The following is a 22,128-nucleotide window of genomic DNA, read 5'->3' on the forward strand; positions in this document are numbered from 1 at the left end:
GAGGTCAAATTTGAAAATAGAAAACAATAATTTTAATTAGCACTAATCTATGAACATGCAAATCAAAATCTTTTTTAAGTCACCTGCCAAATTCCACTATCGCTAGTTTGGGTCATTTTTTCCAAGCAATATACATTTTTATCTGTGGTTGGTGCTGGAATAGTTGGAGGCGTATGATGTATAACATATTCATTAAACATAACAGATGATCTTCTTCTACCTGAGGACGTTGGACTCAAGGAATTCGAAGATGACTGATTCTGAAAGTATTGTTATTTAGATAGAAACTAATCAATTTGTGGCGCGTACATACGTTTTCACTATTAGGGATCTTCAGTAAAACAATTTTCTGCTTTTCATCAGGGTTCACATAATTTGAGCAGTTATTAAGAGCGTTATTTTTGATGTTTTCAACGGAAACCATTTCCGATACGTCGGGTGACGACATTTGCTTGTCAGTTCCAACAGTGCAGGGTGAGCTTCTTGGCAGCCTTGGAATTATGGCACAAGAAGTATTTGAATCTTGATTGTTTTTTTGAACAGCAGTGGTGGCCAATGAATTCAGTTTCGGACATTTGGGATGGTGAGCTTTAATTTTGTTTGGAGACAATGTTAGGGTTTCCGGAGTATGGGGTAACAATCCTTCTTTCCGATGTTGGTATTGATATCTGGAAATAAATGGTTTAATGTGAATGTTGCGGTGAGCCGGCCCATTTTGTCAATCGAAAAGTGCGAATCAGAGGTTGAGGAACAACGGTTGTCAGAAATTAGCTTTTTTGATGAAATATTTGAATGTAACTTGCATGCTTTAACACAAACCAGAATGACGAAATATCTAATAACTATTAATGAGAATAATAACGTAGCAGATCGAAACACATTATAGCTGATCTATTTCTGGTAGAGTTTTTGAATCAGTTTATGAGTTATTGATAAGGGAGATAAATAATAAGATTTTTCCGCGAATGCTAATAAGGCCGGATAGGGATTTAAACCCAACCATCTTCTGCATGGTCTATCTGTTTGCATACGCTTCTCAACGTTACTACGATGAATGAGTGTTGGGTGTTAGTTTGTGATGTTAAGCATTGTACACAGATGATGTGACCCATAAACGTTGGATTAGACCCTTCTCATGTTTGTCTTCTCTCACACAAAAAAAAAACAGATCTTAATAGAATTAAAGCAACTGCAACATTTTAATACAATAAATAAATATTTTTATGCAGTTACCGTATTAAAATAATACAAAACTGTAAAATTCAATACAACGATTGTATTAAAATCTTCCAAAAATGTATATGCCAAATTATTATTACAGTTTCTGTAAGGTTTTTATGCAGAGTTGTATTGAAATTTGTCATTCACCTCTCTGGTTGGGTTTTTTTTATCAAGTCTAGTATCAATACCGCTAGATGGAAAAATCTTCGCTTTTGTCGATTTTTTTTTACTTCATTGTCAATTATAAATGTCAAACTATAGTAATGACATATTTTAGGTTTTTTAGATTACGGCAAGTAAGCACATAATTCTCACTTTAAATATACTTTAATCTATGATCTTAAAGCTTATTGCAAGCAACGGAATTATTAATGGACTGCGCCTAAAGTATGGGTTTAATCTGGTTCATCCAATGTTAATATCAATTTGCTACGATGTGTAAAAATGAAAATTGATGATTGTTTTAGTCGCATTTTTGTTTTAATTCTTTTTCGGGTTTGCCACTGCGACCAGTTATTATGTAGATCTATTTTCGTCGCATGTTTATGAATGTAATGATTTAAATGCCTTTATAGTTTTTGATAAAACTGTGTTTTAGTAAATACGCTTCATACTAAATCGAACAGTCACTGACTGAGCTACGAGATCAAATTAGTCATGCTATGGATAGGTCAGGAAAGTGCGAGAAATGTAATAACAACGAGACATTCATACTTATACTGTCGTAACTTCTTAATGATGCGGCGCTTTAGTCTCCGATACAGATGGGCAATGTATTTGACGATTTCTGCGTAGCAAGTTGTCGGTTCGGAGTTATTCGTACTGGATGCCAAAGTGGACGTTGATGTAAATCTGGCTCTTTCCTGGCGCATACGCTCCATTTCACGTTTTTTGGTTTCGGAAAATTGTGTTGCAATTACGACTAGGCAGAGGTTTATCATGAAGAATGATCCAATCTGAAAGAGAGATTTTTGTGTTTGCCTATCGTTCCAATTTAATCTGGGTTTTAATATTTAGTAATTTGGAAAGCTTTCAATTTGTGGCATTTCTATTTCATTCATTTGTCTGAGCAAAAAACACTAAAGCCCTCAGTACACTGTTTGTCATAATGACAAATATTTGTCTAGTCAGCCTGAAATCCAAGTCGATTTCCAATCAGTCTGATGGATGTCCGGATAAACTTGACAAATATTTGTCAACACGACAAACAGTGTACTGCGGGCTTAATCTAAAAGTCTCAAAAGGGATTTATCAATTAAACTAATATTATTGAATTCATTCACTTTGGAGAAGTTGCAATTGAGTATATAACAAAATGTTATTTAATCACTTACCACAATTAGCAAAACGAAATATATCCAATCCCAAAAACTGTGAGCATCTTGAACATAGTACATTATGTCAGTCCAGCCTTCCAGTGAAATAACCTACCAAAGAAGAACGCATGATATTTCCACAATAAAATCAATTTCAAAGTGCCCAAAAGTACCAAAAATATAGCAACCCAGGCCAGTCCAATGTTGTCGAAGGAGATCGTTCCTTGGAATGGATTGTTTCCTAGCTGCGTACAATTGGTGTAATACTGATTCCAATTAACACAAGATCTTGACGAAGGTATATTGTTTGAAAATGGCATGGCAGAGGCTGTAAAAGAAAGCATATGTTGCTATCAAGTGGAAATGGAATTAACTGGGATGTTCGATTTTCACCATTGCAAACAAGTGGTCCTATCCTATATGGTGGAAGGTTGTTGCACAGATGCATACCAGAGTCGTCGGGCTTCGAGCAGATGTAGTCTTGTTCCTTCGAAAACTCGTAATAAAATGATATGCTGTTGATAAATAAATCATGAGCTCAATGTTCTATCCCTTTATTACACACCTAAACACTAAGGCAAAAATTGTTCTGCCATGCAATTGAGGTTTAGTCTAAATGGTAGATAGTAAATGTAATAGTATGGACATTCCAGATCTGAAGCGGTTAGTTTCAGCTGTAGCTAGTCGTATACCAGCAAAAGTTTTACAGGAATTCAGTTTCCAATAAAATAAGTCTAGTTTTAGAAATAATGAACACCGTATTAGAGTGTAAGGATGTATTAATAAGATATTTAGTATACTCTGACAAGAACACATTGCAGTTAATAAACTTGACGAAAAAAAAACAACTATATCACGTAATTGAAAATAATTTAAACAAAATTTTACATAAAATTATCTATTTGAAAATTTAGTCTCAGTGAAAACATTCCTTCACCATTATCTAGTTCTAGTAAACGCTCCCTCGCCAACATTAATTTGTAAAGCAGAATTCGATTCGTCTCATGACAGGTGCAGACATTTGTCTAAACAAGTTCCAAAAACATTTACTCCAAAGTTTTCAGCGGTGTGTTAAGTATTTTCGTTTCTATTGAAATGCGGAATATCGAAGACCAATTTTCAGGAGTTGAGTAAATGGAGAAAAAGTTTTCTATATACAATCAACTACGTTTTTCATAAAATTTCTATCAAATTCGGAAAGTAAGACTTTTTGTTTATGGTATAGAATAACATCCGGTGATTAAATTAAGAAGTATCAGAATCAGAATGATCAGACCGTGAGAAAGTATCACAAGGATTACAAATAAATCAACCTTTGCCTGATCATAAAAATTTAACATAGTACATATGTTGAATAATTCTAATGAAGCTTTGTACATACAGTAGTAAATCGATACAACTAAAATATGAATCTTATGTATCGACGAAATAGAAATCTGGTTAACAGTGATAATGTGAATTAGTGTTCTTTTTTGCCTTTCTTGTATTTTAGATAGAAGCTGTATGATGCTGATGATAGTCTCTACTGATCGTGACTCTGAAGCACACGATGATTTTCGTTGAGCCTAGGTAAGCACATCAACCAGATCTAACAAAAACTGCCATTGCATGAAGTATAACTCGCAGAATTGATTTTTTTTCTTAATCTTACATAATTTTCTCACTCAAACAAATATAAGTAACTTATTCAGAAGTGTACTAAAGTATATGTATTTTAAATAATATCGAGTTGAAGCTATTTGGAAGTTTGAAATATGAATTGACAGTGTTTCCTGAAAGTGTTACCATGCGTGAGCCATCCTTGTTGTACCTTCAAAATACATAGCGGACCAAATCCTCATGAGAAACAAAAATGTAAACAAAATAAAAAATAACAGTCAAGGTTCGAATTATGCCTGATGGTTGATACAATAGAAACAACTAAAATTCGTTCACAACAATACGACATTTACTGTTTCTACACTAGTTGAATGCGTTGAATTTGAATTTAAAAAACTACTTTATAGATGGTCTGAAGACGTACGAAAAAGAATTATGATAGTTGGTAGAACACATCTAAACATTGTATCTAAGAAGACACTGTTACAAGAAAAATGTCACCGACGAATGTAATATTGAATTCTTACGAATTAACACGAACTCGGACTCTGTATTCATCTGGAATTATCCTGCAATAGACGGCAATTATTGGGATTGTTTGGTGAATTTGAGTAGTACTATTACTTTTTTTCGATCCAGATAACAGTTACGAATAGAAATAAAAACTGAATAAAGTAAGTAATGTTTACGTAACGTTACAGCGAAGCTTTTGATCAATAAAAGAATAGAATATTCTTCAAATCAAAAGTATTTAAATAACCAAAGTAAAGTCCTCCCATTAAATGGCCGTTTTGAAGTTATGCTTTCTTTACATTGAAAAGGAAAGCTCGTCATCGATCAAATCGTAAGGTTCAACAAGTTTCACATCGAATATGGCTTTCTGTAATTGATTAGTATGTGCTGTACGTGTTCCATGTTGAATAATATTCATTTGTTCATGGATGCCTTTTTTGTGTTGTCTGGAAAACAGCCTAATGATTTGTAGTGATTGGGTAGTTTTTTTCTTTCTAATTGTCAAGAAATAGCGGTACAGAATGTCGCTGAGTTTACAATTGAGTAATAAGAATTTCGACATTTAAATAATTTTTAGTTAAACAATAACATGACATATAACTAATTATATTTGAGCCTCTAGCGGTATCAATAAAACACTTCGAAATATTCACTTTTTTTCTAGCAATTGAAACCGTGTTACTTATGAACTGAAGGTGTGTCACTACTTTTTTAGCTACCACTTTTGTGTTTACGCATAATTGTCCATAATATTGATGTATATTTTTCGATAACTCTTAAAGATACTCAACTTTGTTTGGAAAATCATTAAAAACTACATCAAGTCTGTTTGATCCGTTGTTTAACTTCTAATTTGGAACGTTGTGTAAATTTGGCTCTTTCCTGGTGCATTTAATGGAATAATAATTTCTGCTTCGATCTTTTAAACCTAGCCTCTTCATTATGAACGATTGCACTTCGATCCAACCACTTCAATCGCGTGGAGAAACATATATCGATCGTAGAAAACATTAACGGAATAATAAAGTATTTCACATACATATAGTATAATACGGATTTCGATACCCTACGGTACATAGCGGTAGTGATTTGCGTTAAAAACAACAAACAATCATTTAATTTTCAATAATGAGTTTCATGAATTCTATTTGAGAAAGGAACATTAGTATATTTAAAAAATCTGAATAGTCTAGTGATGAATTGTTTCTAAAAGTCCTGGCATTTGTTTTTAATTGAATTTGGAACAAGTATGCGTAAAACAACAATATTCAGTCGATCATTTTTACACGATGGTTGCGTTTCTTCTAAAATAAGATTTCAATTCAAAATTTTAAAATCATCGAATCATGCCAAATTAAGCAACTTTGCAAAAAAAAGTTTTTTGTCACGGCTGTCTATATTTAATTTAATTTGTTTTCCAAGAAATATTATAAAAATATTGCTACTCATTGATTGGGTCATACAATTCTTGCATGTTCTTTAAATATATTGCACGTTTAAAAAAAGAGAACTAAGAGGATGAAGTGTGGCTCTCTTTGCTTACTTTCTCTTGCAATAATGACATATCAGGGTTGGAAATAATTGCCACACGTCTACACTTATTAGACCACTACCACTAACGCAGCATAGGAAGAAGGACCAATTAGATAGCACCCCCATCAATGTCCCCAACGTTTATTACTCACCCACGTTCCAACCAAATGCTACTAAATATGGCGTTCAGATCCGTAACCGTTGAAAAGATCCAGATCTTTGAAGCGAGTGAATGATTCGTAGCTCACTTTTTCAAAGAAACAGCTCACCAGATAAGCTAATTATCTAGTGAACCCTCCTCCCATATTTGCATTTTTCTATGAAATTCCATCGGGATAACCTAACTTAACTGATAATTTGATTACATGCATTGGAAATTAGTATGTAAACATAGAGTAAAGAATGTTTCCCACCCGAAAACAAGACAGGACCGAGAATCGAACTAACTAACAAGGAACTGGCAATTCTACGCCTTTGCTCGAAAGGATATCTGGAGACCACAGGGGGTCTACTCGATGTGCTTCAGTAAAGGTGTGGGCCAAAGTCCTCTAAGTCTGTAGTAGTCGGAAAAATAATGTAAACAATGCCACCCACAGTGGGCAGGCGGAGTGAAACGTCACGTCTGTTATAAAAATTGTACTGAGTATGCCAGACGTGACGTCACATTCGGTTGCTTTCGGCCATCTTCGGCAACCCAGCTGAGAGTTTCTCTCTCAAAAGAGCGAATTTTCGTTGAACAAATACTACTTGAGGGTTTGGGCCACACCTGTAGTAAAGCACATCGGGGTCTGCTATAGGGAAAATTCAGTCAGACTTTCAAATGGTCGGGGTTCAGCCAAACCGCACCAAGCGGCTTTTCGACTGACTTGTGATATTTTGATCGTACAAGGACACTCACTTTTACCACTCAGTCACTTTTCACGAGAATATAAAAGAAAAAGAGCAAACCAACGTTTGGCGGCAATCGAAGTGAGCGAAAAATCACTCTCCAGGCTGTTTTTCTTTCCCGAAAAGGGATTTCTCCCCGAAAATGTTCGTGAGAGAGCATCCTGTGCTTCTGAGATTGAGTTAACATTACGGACCCTGTTCCTTAAGTTTTGCTCCAAAGATCCGTTCCGTATGAAAGATCCGGAGACTGAATGACCCAGATCTGATTCGCTCAACAATGTGATCCGTTTTGCCCATCTATTTATTTATTTATTTATTCAGACTAAGGCCGAAGTGGCCTGTGCGGTATTTAAGAGTCTTCTCCATTCGGCTCGGTCCATGGCTACACGTCGCCTACCACGCAGTCTACGGAGGGTCCGCAAGTCATCTTCCACCTGATCGATCCACCTTTCCCGCTGCGCACCTCGCCTTCTTGTGCCCGTCGGATCGTTGTCGAGAACCATTTTCACCGGGTTACTGTCCGACATTCTGACTACGTGCCCGGCCCATCGCAGTCGTCCGATTTTCGCGGTGTGAACGATGGATGGATGGATGGTTGGGATGGATGGATGGTCCCAGTGCGCGTTGGTCCTCCACGAGCATCGTCCAGGTCTCGTGTCCGTAGAGGACTACCGGTCTAATTAGCGTTTTGTAGATTGTCAGTTTGGTACGGCGGCGAACTCTATTCGATCGGAGCGTCTTGCGGAGTCCAAAGTACGTACGATTTCCAGCCACTATGCGTCTCCGAATTTCTCTGCTGGTGTCATTTTCGGCAGTCACCAGTGAGCCCAAGTACACAAATTCTTCTACCACCTCGATTTCGTCACCACCGATGCAAACTCGCGGTGGGTGGCTCACATTGTCTTCCCTTGAACCTCTGCCTATCATGTACTTCGTCTTCGACGTGTTGATGACTAGTCCGATCCGCTTAGCTTCCCTCTTCAGTCTGATGAAGGCTTCCTCCATCTTCTCAAAGTTACGTGCCATAATATCTATGTCGTCGGCGAAACCAAATAGCTGGACGGACTTATTGAAAATTGTACCACTCGTGTTAATCCCTGCTCTTCGTATTACCCCTTCCAAAGCGATGTTGAATAGCAAACACGAAAGACCATCACCTTGCCGTAACCCTCTGCGGGTTTCGAAGGGACTCGAGAATGCCCCTGAAACTCGAACTACGCACATCACCCGATCCATCGTCGCTTTGATCAATCGTGTCAGTTTATCCGGAAAACCGTGTTCGTGCATTAGCTGCCATAGCTGGTCCCGATCGATTGTATCATATGCGGCTTTGAAGTCGATGAACAGATGATGTGTGGGCACGTTGTATTCGCGGCATTTTTGCAGTACTTGGCGAATGGCGAACACCTGGTCCGTGGTGAAGCGTTCGCCCATAAAACCCGCCTGGTACTGCCCCACGAACTCCCTTGCAGTTGGTGCTAGTCGACGGCATAAAATTTGGGAGAGTACCTTGTAGGCGGCGTTCAGAAATGTGATTGCGCGGTAGTTGCTACAATCCAGCTTATCGCCCTTTTTGTAGATGGGACACACGACACCTTCCATCCACTCCTGCGGCAAAACTTCCTCCTCCCAAATCTTGGTAATGACCCAGTGCAGCGCTCTAGCCAGTGCCTCACCACCGTGTTTAAATAGCTCTCCTGGTAGTTGGTCAACCCCAGGGGCTTTGTTGTTCTTCAGCCGGCCAATCTCCTCCTGGATTTCCTGGAAATCCGGAGCCGGTAGAATTATGTCCTGCGCGCGTTCTCCCAGGTCCATCACCATACCGCCATCTTCGTCTGCCACATCGCCATTCAGGTGCTCTTCGTAGTGCTGCCGCCACCTTTGGATCACCTCACGCTTGTTCGTAAGAAGGTTCCCGTTTATGTCCTTACACATATCAGGCTGTGGTACGTGGCCCTTACGTGAACGGTTTAACTTCTCATAGAACTTTCGTGTGTTATTAGCGCGGTACAGTTGCTCCGTTTCTTCGCGGTCTCGATCTTCCTGCTGGCGCTTTTTCCTCCGGAAAATCGAGTTTTGTCTGTTCCGCGCCTGTTTATATCGTGCCTCGTTCGCCCTCGTGCGGTGTTGCAGCAATCTCGCCCATGCTGCATTCTTCTCTTCCACTAACTGCTCACATTCGCCGTCATACCAGTAGTTTCTCTGATCCGGGGGCACCGTGCCTAGTGCAGCGGTTGCTACCAATGGCGGATTGCCCATCTATACATGCTACAAAATCTTGGATACTAATCATGTGCTGAAAGCCAAGTGATTTGGTTGAAATAATTCCGAATAATAAGCGTTGAAGACGGGAATGGGGGTACTGTCCAAATGGTCCTCCTCTCGTGAACTCGTGTTCGCGGGTACGAAGAACTTGCTGTGTTCGCGAGTATTAATTTGTCTTCTTCCCGCTCGGAGGGATTAGATTTCCATCACTGAAAAGCGATTACTTCAGACCTCTTGGCAGAAATCCAAAAAAATTGTCAAACTAGGCAAGCTAAGAGAGGGTGAACCAAGAGAACCTCTTTTTTGAACTTACAACATTTTAACAGTTACTATGTTGCTATCAATAACAGTGCGAGTTGATAAAGTGAATATTATGAAGTGATAGAAAAGGATGCCCGATCGTTAACGAATACTATTAGTTAAGCATCATTCACTGCATTGGTTAATAAAGACTTATTAAATTAATTAACTAAGCTTTTGTCAGATCTATTAGGCAAGAAACAAATCGTTACTCAGATCTCCTTTCACTTTGGGTCTCAATTCTATAGTAAAGGTTACGTTGTGTAAATGTGCTACAAAGAAATTTCAAGAATACAAACTATGTACAAAATTTAATAATGAAAAGATAAGACTTTCAGCGCAGAATATTTCAAGCATGAAAAATAGCTAACTTTAAACCACTAATCAAATACTCAAAAACTCTTATCATATTCTTCTCATTTGCATACACGATTTTCAAACCTGTTAATCCTGCATAATTAGCTCAAACTAGCTATCTATTTGAACTAAGATTTCTGATTACAATACTATACATGATTTAAAAGTAATCATGCAGTAAAATCTGGATTTTTGAGTTTGAACAATTATTTATGGCAAAAATTTAATGGTTTTGAGTTGCTACTTGTCTCTACCCGGTGGAATCTCTAAATTTCAGTGTAGTTGAATGAAGACGAAGCGCATAGTTATTCTATCTACAATACCACGAATGTAGATCTTTATCGTATACTCAAACAAGGGAAACAAGCATAGTATATAATGAACAAACCTATTATACATTTCAAAAATTCAGATTCATTCTGTTTATATGGAATATAGATTTTTTTGTGGAAGCAAAAATGTACAGTTCTGAACCAGAAAAGGAAATAAAAACATCGACTAACGTTCTAGGGAGGAAAACAATACATGTGCTCTACTTACTCTGGGGCCGATACATTATCTGGAAGCTTTATGACACAGCGCTGGCGCAAGATACCCTCCCACAGCTGTACACCCACTATCCCAAAGATGAAGAATACGAAAAAACACAATAGCAATACATTACCGAGCATAGGCAAGGTGTCTAGCAATAGCATGACAAGTATTCGCATACCTGCAGAACAATAGAATGAAAGCATTAGTTAGCTATGCCAAAAATTGTCGCGTTGCACTTAGTCGATGTTTATACTAAGTTTATATTATGGGTTTGTGATTTGTCATATCACATTTCTTAGTAGCATAATTTTGACGGATCTGGTTCCAGCGATTAATACATCTGAAAATTACCTTGAATAGATTTGAGAAACATGTCAATGGCAAATGTGCTACTCGGGTTGTCGATAATTCGTACAAAATGTTATAACGCGGTTGTCTGAACTAAAAATCTTTAAAATTTGGAATCGTCATATATAATCGGACTAGACAAATGGTGGGTGTTCATTACCCTACTGTTTAAAATTTACTTTTGATATTATTATTATTATTATTATTATAATAGGCTTCAAAATTATTCAGTAAAGCAGATGCAAATATTTTCATAAAATTATTCCTCCCCCTTGATCAAAAAATCTTGATACAATACATTACGGTAGCATATATTACAAAAACCAAAAGTGACAAAACATCTTTTAACAATTTTGTTGAGATTCCGGATTTGATTAAATTGTTAATTTTTTTTTAATTTTCGACGAGCACCAGAACATATTTTTATAAAAATACTTGTAACGGCCTAATTAAAATATAATATTTATGCTTTTTAGAATCCATTTACTAGCCCATACTAATGGGTAAAATTTTTATTTTACGGAGCGTAGTTTGCGAATTCATCGTTAGAGTACTATTTGCTACAGGCATAGATACAATTAAAGTGCATTTTTTATGATTGTCTACAAGAATGGTGGGGGCTCGGAGCCAAAATATTTGAGGGCGCCCAATGGTGCAGATTTAAAAAATGAACAAAATTTCAAAATAATATGAAACTCGTTTTCAACGTTGTTTTCTATGATGTTCAATGCAGCGCCCTACTTCAATAAAAGCAGTACTTTTTCTAAGACAGAATACTATTTTGCCAGCTGGAGCTCTTTCTTTACCAATGCGATTAATGGTTGTGTGCGACTCATGATTGTAGGAGGATACTCACTCGGTATTCGATTGATTGCCCGCAATGGCCTAAGTACACGGATAGTTCTAATAGCAGTTAAATTCAAGTTTTCCACTTGAAGACAGTATTCCAAAGCTCCAGCCAAAACAATGAAGAAATCCAGCCTGTTCCAGGAATCAGCCAGATAGGTTCCTTTCCCCCATGCGCCCATCGCTACGATTTTGATTGTCATTTCGAGGGAAAAGAAGGCGAATATGATATCATCGAATATCTAGAATATTTAGAAAAAAAAAAATAAGTCAATTATTGAAGCATTTGGCATTGAAGCTGCTCTTACCTGTAATATCTTACAACGATTTGTTACACAGGCATCATCTACGCATGGTTGATACATTCCCAGCGTCACACAGTTTAGCAGGATAACCAGCATAGAGACTCGTTCAAACCATGTATACATCAGGTTAAGGATAATTAGGAAAATAACCATTTTTTCCCTTTTATTGAGGCGAGTTTAAATTACACACAAGGCTTTTGCAATATGAGCGAAAGATCATTTTTTCGTTCCAAATGTTTCCTGAAAATTCTGTTTTATTAATCTCAAAGATAAGTCAGTATATTCTTATAAGTTACTGACAGACCCGTCGAACTTCGTCTCGCCCAAAATTAATTAGTTCATTTTCATTTATTTAGTTAACATCTAAACAGATAACACTGAATCAACAATTTGACGCCACAATGCACGGTTCGAGGCCGCATCTCTCCATCCTCGGATACGCCCCACGCTCGCCAAGTCGTTTTGCACCTGGTCTGCCCATCTCGCTCGCTGCGCTCCACGCCGTCTCGTACCTGCCGGATCGGAAGCGAACACCATCTTTGCAGGGTTGCTGTCCGGCATTCTTGCAACATGTCCTGCCCATCGTACCCTTCCGGCTTTAGCTACCTTCTGAATACTGGGTTCGCCGTAGAGCTGGGCGAGCTCATGGTTCATTCTTCGCCGCCACACACCGTCTTCTTGCACACCGCCAAAGATGGTCCTAAGCACCCGTCTCTCGAATACTCCAAGTGCTTGCAAGTCCTCCTCGAGCATTGTCCATGTTTCATGTCCGTAGAGGACAACCGGTCTTATAAGCGTCTTGTACATGACACATTTGGTGCGGTGGCGAATCTTTTTCGACCGCAGTTTCTTCTGGAGCCCGTATTAGGCGGCCCGACTTCAACAGATGATGCGCCTTCGTATTTCACGACTAACGTTGTTGTCAGCCGTTAGCAAGGATCCGAGGTAGACGAATTCCTCGACCACCTCGAAGGTATCCCTGTCTATCGTAACACTGCTTCCCAGGCGGGCGCTGTCGCGCTCGGTTCCGCCGACAAGCATGTACTTTGTCTTTGACGCATTCACCACCAGTCCAACTTTTGTTGCTTCACGTTTCAGGCGGGTGTACAGTTCTGCCACCTTTGCAAATGTTCGGCCGACAATGTCCATGTCATCCGCGAAGCAAATAAATTGACTGGATCTGTTGAAAATCGTACCCCGGCTGTTACACTGGCTCTCCGCATGACACCTTCTAGCGCAATGTTGAACAACAGGCACGAAAGTCCATCACCTTGATTAAGTCCCCGGCGCGATTCGAACGAACTGGAGTGTTCGCCCGAAATCTTCACACAGTTTTGCACACCATCCACCGTTGCTTTGATCAGTCTGGTAAGCTTCCCAGGGAAGCTGTTCTCGTCCATAATTTTCCATAGCTCTACGCGGTCTATACTGTCGTATGCCGCCTTGAAATCAACGAACAGATGGTGCGTTGGGACCTGGTATTCACGGCATTTTTGGAGGATTTGCCGTACAGTAAAGATCTGGTCCGTTGTCGAGCGGCCGTCAACGAAGCCGGCTTGATAACTTCCCACGAACTCGTTCACTAATGGTGACAGACGACGGAAGATGATCTGGGATATCACTTTGTAGGCGGCATTAAGGATGGTGATCGCTCGATAGTTCTCACACTCCAGTTTGCCGCCTTTCTTGTAGATGGGGCATATAACCCCTTCCTTCCACTCCTCCGGAAGCTGTTCGGTTTCCCAGATTCTGACTATCAGTTTGTGCAGGCAAGTGGCCAGCACCGGGGCCATATTGATGAGCTCAGCTCCGATACCATCCTTACCAGCTGCTTTATTGGTCTTTAGCTGTTGGATGGCTTCCTTAACTTCCCTTCCCTACGTCCACTGAACTGACGTAGTCATCTCCTCCGCTGCCTTGACTTTCACTGCCTGTACTCTCAGCGCCATTCAGATGTTCCTCGTAGTGCTGCTTCCACCTTTCGATCATCACACGTTCGTCCGTCAAGATGCTCCCATCCTTATCCCGGCACATTTCGGCTCGCGGCACGAAGCCTTTGCGGGATGCATTGAGCTTCTGATAGAACTTGCGTGTATCTTGAGAACGGCACAGCTGTTCCATCTCCTCACACTCCGCTTCTTCCAGGCGGCGTTTCTTCTCCTGAAAAAGGCGGGTCTGCTGTCTCCGCTTCCGTCTATAACGTTCCACGTTCTGCCGGGTACCTTGCTGCAGCGCGACCGCCCGTGCTGCGTCCTTCTGCTCCAGAATCTGTCTGCATTCTTCGTCGAACCAATCGTTTCGTCGACTTCGTCCCACATACCCGACGTTGTTCTCCGCTGCGTCGTTAATGGCTGCTTTGACTGTATTCCAGCAGTCCTCAAGAGGGGCCCCATCGAGCTCACCCTCTTCCGGCAACGCTGCCTCGAGATGCTGCGCGTATGCAGTGGCGACATCAGGTTGCTTCAGTCGCTCTAGGTCGTACCGCGGCGGTCGTCGGTACCGAACATTGTTGATGACGGATAGTTTTGGGCGCAGTTTAACCATCACCAGACAGTGGTCAGAGTCGATGTTAGCGCCACGATATGTCCTGACGTCGATAATGTCGGAGAAGTGCCGTCCAACAATCAGAACGTGGTCGATTTGTGATTCTGTCTGCAGTGGTGATCTCCAGGTGTACCGATACGGGAGGCTGTGTTGGAAGTAGGTGCTGCGAATGGCCATATTCTTGGAGGCGGCGAAATCAATTAGTTTACCTCTAAACGTTCGCACCATTGATCCCTTCCAAGTTATAACAAACATTAATTTTGTATTCACAATATGAGTTTGAATGTTTGCGATTAGAAAGGCAGAGTAAACGTCAAAACTTCTAGAGCAGAGAGGGGTCTCGAACCATGATATATATTTATTTCTTGTCTTTAAAAACCTCCACATACCGAATTTGAATCCATTTGCTCAATTCGTTCTCGAGTTATGCAGAAATGGTTGTGTCATTTGTATAAGGGTCCCTCCCCTTTCTATGGCGGGAGAGGTGTGAGCCCATCTTGTCAACAAAAACCTCCACATGCCAGATTTGGTTCCATTTGCTAATGAAGCAAAGATTTTTTCTCGAGTTATGATGAAATTGGTGTTTCATTTGTATGGGAGCCACACCTTTCCAAAGAGGGAAGGGGTCTCGAACCATCTTAAGAATCTTCCCCAGCCCCGAAAACCTCTGCATATCAATTTTTAAGCCGATCGGTTCAGTAGTTTCCGAGACTATAAGGGGCCGTCCACAAAGTACGTCACGCCTCTAGGGGGGAGGGGGGGTTTTGAGCAGCGTGACGATCCATACAAAAATTTTAGGGGTTTGTTACAAAAAACGTGACGAAGGGGGGAGGGGGGGTTGAAAATCGCCATTTTTTGCGTGACGTACTTTATGGATCTTCCCTAAGGGTCAGACAGACAGAAATTCATTTTTATGTATATAGAAGAAGATAGAAGATATGGATATGTATATAGATTTTGATCTAGAGAAATAATAAAGAATAACCTGCCATTTTTTGATAGGGTCGCCCAAAATTAATTAGTTATCACAAACATTAATTTTGTATTCACAATATGAGTTTGAATGTTTGCGATTAGAAAGGCAGAGTAAACGTCAAAACTTCTAGAGCAGAGAGGGGTTTCGAACCATGATATATATATATTTCTTGTCTTTAAAAACCTCCACATACCGAATTTTGAATCTTGAATCCATTTGCTTAATTAGTTCTCGAGTTATGCAGAAATGGTTGTGTCATTTGTATAAGGGTCCCTCACCTTTCTATGTCAACAAAAACCTCCACATGCCAGATTTGGTTCCATTTGCTAATGAAGCAAAGAATTTTTCTCGAGTTATGATGAAATTGGTGTTTCATTTGTATGGGAGCCACACCTTTCCAAAGAGGGAAGGGGTCTCGAACCATCTTAAGAATCTTCCCCGGCCCGAAAACCTCTGCATACAAATTTTTACGCCGATCGGTTCAGTAGGTTCCGAGACTATAAGGGTCAGACAGACAGACATTAATTTTTATGTATATAGAAAAAGAGAGAAGATATAGATATGTATATAGATTTTTATCTAGAGAAATAATAAAAAATAACCTGCCATTTTTTACCAACACTTTCATATTGTAGCTGTTATTATGGAGGAAATGTGCTTCTTCTTTTTCTTATTGGAATTACATCCCCAAACTGGGACAGAGCCACCTTTCAGCTTAGTGTTCATTAAGCACTTCCACAGTTATTAACTGCGAGGTTTCTAAGCCAGGTTACCATTTTTGCATTCGTATATCATGGCTAACACGACAATACTTTTATGCCCAGGGAGGTCGAGACAATTTCCAATCCGAAAATTGCCTAGACCGGCACCGGGAATCGAACCCAGCCACCCTCAGCATGGGCTTGCTTTAAAGCCGCGCGTCTTACCGCACGGCTAAGGAGGGCGAGGAGGAAAGGTGCTTTGAAAGATGAAAGTCCTTCGCAGTATAGTCCTAGACGTCCGGTAGCCTCAACATTGGAAATTTCTAAAAAATAACATCACCCTAATATATCATTATCATATATACCAAAGAAATGGATTGTATTCATTGTGGTAATGAAGTCATTTGGCAAAATGATAAATGTGTTTTGGTATTTTCCGTACAATATGTACTTTCAAATAAGAAACCTTATAGGTACTCTTGTGTCTTCTTTCCTTCTTCGCCTTTCTTGTGCAAACATAAGATTTGATTATGCCAAAATCAGTAATTTAACCTTTGCTTAGTAGAGAATATTGAAAAGGATATGGATTGGTTATCAACTGCAGGCACCATATTCTCGGTTTCGTGTCCTGGCTGAGATACTTGAGCGAGTATTCCGCAAATCCGGGATAGGGAAGGTTGGGTTCACCGTAGGACGATGACGTGTCACCATCGCTACAGCTGCTCCCTGAAGATTCCACCGTTCCGGTCGAGGAGGAAGCCGACCCAACGGACTTGTTTCCCTTCTTTCGCATGCTGCAAGACTCGCTGAACTGACCCTCGTTGTACACGCTGTTGACGCTTTGCCTTCTATTGTTCTTCTCGGAAGCATTTCGCCTAACCAGCGAGCTGCGCTTGTCCGGGCGGCGGTTGATGGTTTGTCGTGGGTTTTGTTTAGTTCCGATAGTTTGTTCATTATCAATATCCGATTGTGATTCGGAATAGGCGTTCAACATTCTGATAGGCTTTCACTGCTTTGTTATCAGTCACATAGTCGAGAGTTGTTCTGTAGAAAAAGAAGAATATGTATGAGATCCTAATTTTTATCTAAGAATCAAGAGCAGGGCGACAAAGTTTTTGTCTAATTATGTATTTCATTTGCGGGTAGTTTTTCATAGATCAAACATTTCCGGAATCTTGATTTGCAATAAAGTCCAATAAGGTACACTGTTCCTTTAATGGTGGTAAAAAATAACTTTAAGGTGAAGGTGGGTTGAGTACCAAAACAAAGCTTTGAAAGTATTTGTACAATAAAAACTGTCATATACTGTAGTAGTATTGGTGTCGTATTAAAAAAACAAAGAATATTAGTAGGGTGGTTCAAAAAACGACCCAGCACCACCACGCTCACTCGATTCCGTCCCATGCTCCGAGTGTCCTCCAAAAACCGATTTGAACAAAAAGTGGTTGAGCGCATGCCGGTTCAAGTTTGTATGAAAACTAGTATGGAAACTAAACCTTTTATTACACTGGCTACAGTGCCTCCCCTCCATACGCTGGCGAAAAGAGAATCCACATAGCTGAAAGCAACATTCCAGAGACTTCCCTGAAAGAAAACCGCACCGCAGAAAAGATTCATTAATTACGTAACGCAAAAATAGCATTTTATACCCCATTCACCCCCATGTCACCCTTTTTGTATGAAGCATCTGCCCCTGGTGCGATAGTGTAGACTAGACTAGACTAGCAGTATCTGCCCCTGGTGAGATAGATATCACAGACAAATTCTGGGTATTTTGTTGAATTGCACGTTTCACTGATGCCTTCTGAGAAGCCTAATTATCATGCTAAAGATTCGCAACCTCGATTAAAATCGACTCGCAACTATTGGAACGACCATTCAATATGGATTGTCTATGGAGTTGAAGCTCTTGAATATTTCACCCAGTCATATGGTCTCCCCCCTCGCCAGGGCCCAATGACGAAGCACCACAATCAGAATAATGTTAAATTCAATCTCGCCATATAAACTGTCATACAAGCCTGAAACGACTTGTGCACGGTAAGCCTCTATTCAAACTAGCCCAAACCATCGGATGACACCCAAATTATAAATCACAATCGACTGAGCGGGAGCAAAATTATTTTTTGAGCCACCCTAATTATTAGTTTGCTGCTGCCGGTGCCGTTGTTTACATTCGCTCCGCGATCAGTATTTCTCGGGTACTTATTCAAAAGGACGTATGTGATTTTGTAAACAAAGATTCAAACGTCGATTTGTCCAATCTGATAGCACTCCCACGCAAACCAACACCACCAACAGGTAGCCGAAGGCTTCCCCTATCTGGCTGTGGTACCCGAGATTTAATCGTTTTTTTTTCGGGCAAAAATAGCAGTTTATATTAAGTTTTCGGTTTAAACAAGTGACTGATTTCGAAAAGTGATGTTTAATTTGCATTCCATCAACATTTCGGGCTCCTCATGTACGGAGAAGTGAGTGAAAACTTGATTTTTTCAGTGCCCTTTGAGAAGAAGTGAAGTGCAGTGATAAGCCCACCAAATCGCGAACGGCTAATAAATTGGCACGAAACTGCTGATTTATGATATTATTCGAGCCGAAATGCATGGGACTCTTTGGATAAACATGTTCATTATCACGGGAAGTGAATAAATATGCTGTGAGCAGGTTAGTAATTTGAATATTAAACTTTCGTTCGATGCTGTTCGATGCATTCGAATGTTGATGGGAGAGGAGTGCGGGAGGTGTGGGGTTGGTCCGTGGAAGGTCCGGTGCCATATTGGCGGCCATCGTGGTACTCTTCCAACTATGTCCTTAATACCTCGAGGCGTGCCAGCCTCGGGCTGAAAGTCTCGTTAATGAAGACTACAAAAACTAAACTAAAGCACGACGCACCAACTGAAACCATCGTAAATGGTATATATAATGGCCCTGTTTGTCTGTCCGGTGACTAGCCAACCAGACGCAGCACGCAAGGAAATTCTCACAAAAAACAAAATAGGGACACGGCAGGTATTTCCGTCCATCGTCGTAGGGGCTAAAACCAACGAAAGCAACATACATTCGCTAGAACTCCACTATAGCAGTACGTTTCTCCTGAGCTTACGATTTGGTACGTATGAGTTTTACAAAAAAGCGTCTCTTTTATTGGTTTTCGAGACTATGACGAACAGACGAAGATATCTGCCGTGTCCCTATTTGACACTACTATTCTTTTTACTATCAGATGCAGAAAACAAAACCAGTAACAACCTAAGACAACCAGATACAGCATTTAAAGAAAAAATCACAGACAATAGACGTTGAAAATTTTGATATTTTTAAAACATGAGTTAATGAACCGTTTATATATATATATATATATATATATATATATAATGCCACGGGCGCTACTGCGTCCACAAATAAACTAGTTTATGATAAATCTCATTAAAACCACTAAGGGTACAGATACCCTATTGCCAAAAGATATTTTAGTTACAAGATAAAGATTGTCGCTATCCGGACCACCTTTTGCTGGCGAGGATAGGGTGATTAATTATTTTAGAGCGTCTTAGGGGAAATGCTACAAGGTTAAAAGACTATTATTCTTCCATTTACTTCCACTATTAACTTTTTTATGTATCAACAAGCAGATACGCATTTCGTTTCCTAAGAAGTTTCCAAGGAGGATAGGGTGCTAAATGTCAATGTAGGAAAATACATAACGATTTGACAGTTCGGTACCCAACATGTAAAAAATATCGATTTTTTTCTAGCTCCAACGTTGTGGCCTAGTCCACCAATTAGCACATTGCCGTCGGAAGTGCCACACTGCACCTGGTGTAGCGGCTGAAGGAGTTGTTCAATGCAGTCGTTTTTTTACGCGGAATTTTCAAAAAGTTTTCATTACACGTTTATTAGAGGACGGAAAAGACGTAAAAACTGCAAAAAATTAACTTTTGACGCGGTAGGTATCTCCCGCGTGAAAACCGACTCCAGTGTATGTATTTTAGTCATATATTTATAGTTATTTAAAAAATAACGTTATTCATGTAGAAACAATAGTCCGATAAGCATTTCACAAGTTCTCCATAGTACAATATGTGTTGCGCAAACAACTATTTTGCAATTCCATGTCATAATATGTACCTGGTTCTACAGTGCGAGATTTGAGTATTAAAACGACCTACTTTTCCGTATGGAAACACATCAAAGAAAAAAGTGCTCGATTTCAGCGAAATAAATCTACTCGTGCTGAAAAAACTCACCTATTTTCAACTTGTTGCATAGATTACAATTTCAAGCGACAAAAAAAGTCGTGACCATTTTAAAATTGCTATGTGCTTCTGAGAACCGACCCACTAACCAATGATTTAACGTTTATCAACATTTTTTTCAGTCCCATCAGCTTTCATTTTGATTGGATTGTTAAGCTAATTTTCAAGGCCACGTACTGCTGGATTTTTCATTGCCCATTGCATGCAAATCAAACCACCCCATCTGATTGTTGATCTTTGTGAAGCTATTTCCTTGTGTAGCGTCCCGATCGAGAATATTAATCCTTCAATTGAATTTTCTACATTTTGTAATTGTAATTGATACATTTTTATTAATATTTTAATCACAAGGGATCCGTTGAACTTGAGCTAACCATTTTTTTCTTCAGGTAACCAGAGAAATATAATCTTCGCTGGTAGTCATGAGATAATTGTGGAAAATTGAACTTGATTGGGAAATCCAAGATGGCTCTCACCTTGGGCGTTCAATTGCATTTTTCAAATCCAAATTTAAAGGATAGATTTTGCTTCTCGTAATCAGTTTTCACATGCTCTCACCTGCATAGACGATAAAATATTGTTAGGGCACTATAAATTGTAGTTCTAGTTGAATAAGTTAAATAATTTTGAGGCTTCAATTTTGGACTTGGTTTCTGATGCTGCATAAAACCTGAACACTGAAAGTAGACTGGAAAATGCAAAAGACGAATTATAGACGAATTTTTCCGATTAATCGGAACGCATGCGTAATAAATATAAACAAACGTGTTTTTTGCCGAAAGGAAGCAACAGCTGAATGCCGAAGCGACTGGTTCGCAATATTTGAGGGGTTTGTTTACATGTGTCCAGCCGTTTATATTACTCACCATATGATGAGCGGGGAATGCATGTCTAGTACTTAGCTCTCATAGCACGTGGCCGGTGTTCAGTGGGTATGTGCTATATCTATTTCTCATTAGCCTATAATTTTTGCAATCCTAATATTTCCGATTTCATACCGTTTTTCATTAAACCATTTATTGATTCCACATATTTTAGTTTCTCTGTTGAGGTCAGTTAGATTTTTTGTTTTTACGTACACGAACCTCTGAAGCCCCCTTTATCGTGTGGCACTCATTTTAAAGAATTTTGATGAATGGGGATGATGTCCGTTGCAAGTTGCATTCAGCGGGAGATTCAGCCAAGTTTTTGCAATTAATTTGAAAGGATCGGCAGTTTCGTTTCGCACCTTTCAACTTTTTGATTTTATTTGTATGAACCGAAACGCATGATCTGACTCCCTCCCCTACAGCGTTACGTATTTTGTAAACAGCACCCCGATATTTTTGCAGGACTAAAGTTATTTATTAAAAACGCTGTTTCTGTTTTTTGTAAAGCTCATCTTTTTTCAAGTGCATTAAGGACTATGAAAATACCGGGCAAAAAATTCAAAATATCGCGCTGAGCAATTCGGAACAAAATTTGAGGCAATCTTTTAATGTCATGAAGTTAATGAAAATTATAAGAAATAATTCAATAAAAAATAAAGGTATTGCTCATGCGATTATGTGTATTTGCAACAGAAGTGAGTATCAGATAGCCGCATAGGGAAAACAAACAGCCATAAAAATGCTACCGTAATCTATT

The 22,128-nt window shown here is 39.6% G+C and overlaps 1 protein-coding gene across 7 annotated transcripts in view; it reads right to left on the minus strand.

Annotated features, from left to right (window-relative positions):
• The window catches only part of LOC134220505 (voltage-dependent T-type calcium channel subunit alpha-1G), a 68,061-nt gene extending 46,877 nt beyond the window's left edge, over positions 1–21,184 (minus strand). For 2 of the 7 annotated variants that reach the window (XM_062699572.1, XM_062699576.1), the window contains exons 1-12: positions 21,061–21,184; positions 16,829–17,290; positions 12,029–12,138; positions 11,731–11,962; positions 10,533–10,704; positions 9,848–9,907; positions 2,931–3,052; positions 2,711–2,865; positions 2,556–2,648; positions 1,936–2,177; positions 314–668; positions 84–260 (exon numbers count right to left, since the gene is read on the minus strand). In XM_062699572.1, the coding sequence (XP_062555556.1) occupies positions 84–260; positions 314–668; positions 1,936–2,177; positions 2,556–2,648; positions 2,711–2,865; positions 2,931–3,052; positions 9,848–9,907; positions 10,533–10,704; positions 11,731–11,962; positions 12,029–12,138; positions 16,829–17,240 (2,130 nt within the window). In that variant the 5' untranslated portion in view covers positions 17,241–17,290; positions 21,061–21,184. Of the gene's footprint in view, positions 1–83; positions 261–313; positions 669–1,935; positions 2,178–2,555; positions 2,649–2,710; positions 2,866–2,930; positions 3,053–4,663; positions 4,697–9,847; positions 9,908–10,532; positions 10,705–11,730; positions 11,963–12,028; positions 12,139–16,828; positions 17,291–20,978 lie in introns of those variants that run through there. The other 5 variants (XM_062699578.1, XM_062699574.1, XM_062699573.1 and 2 more) reach the window with 5 other exon arrangements.
• Positions 21,185–22,128: the final 944 nt, after the last annotated feature.

This window comes from Armigeres subalbatus, chromosome 3 (assembly GCF_024139115.2).
Source record: "Armigeres subalbatus isolate Guangzhou_Male chromosome 3, GZ_Asu_2, whole genome shotgun sequence".
Classification (NCBI taxonomy): Eukaryota; Metazoa; Arthropoda; class Insecta; order Diptera; family Culicidae; genus Armigeres; species Armigeres subalbatus.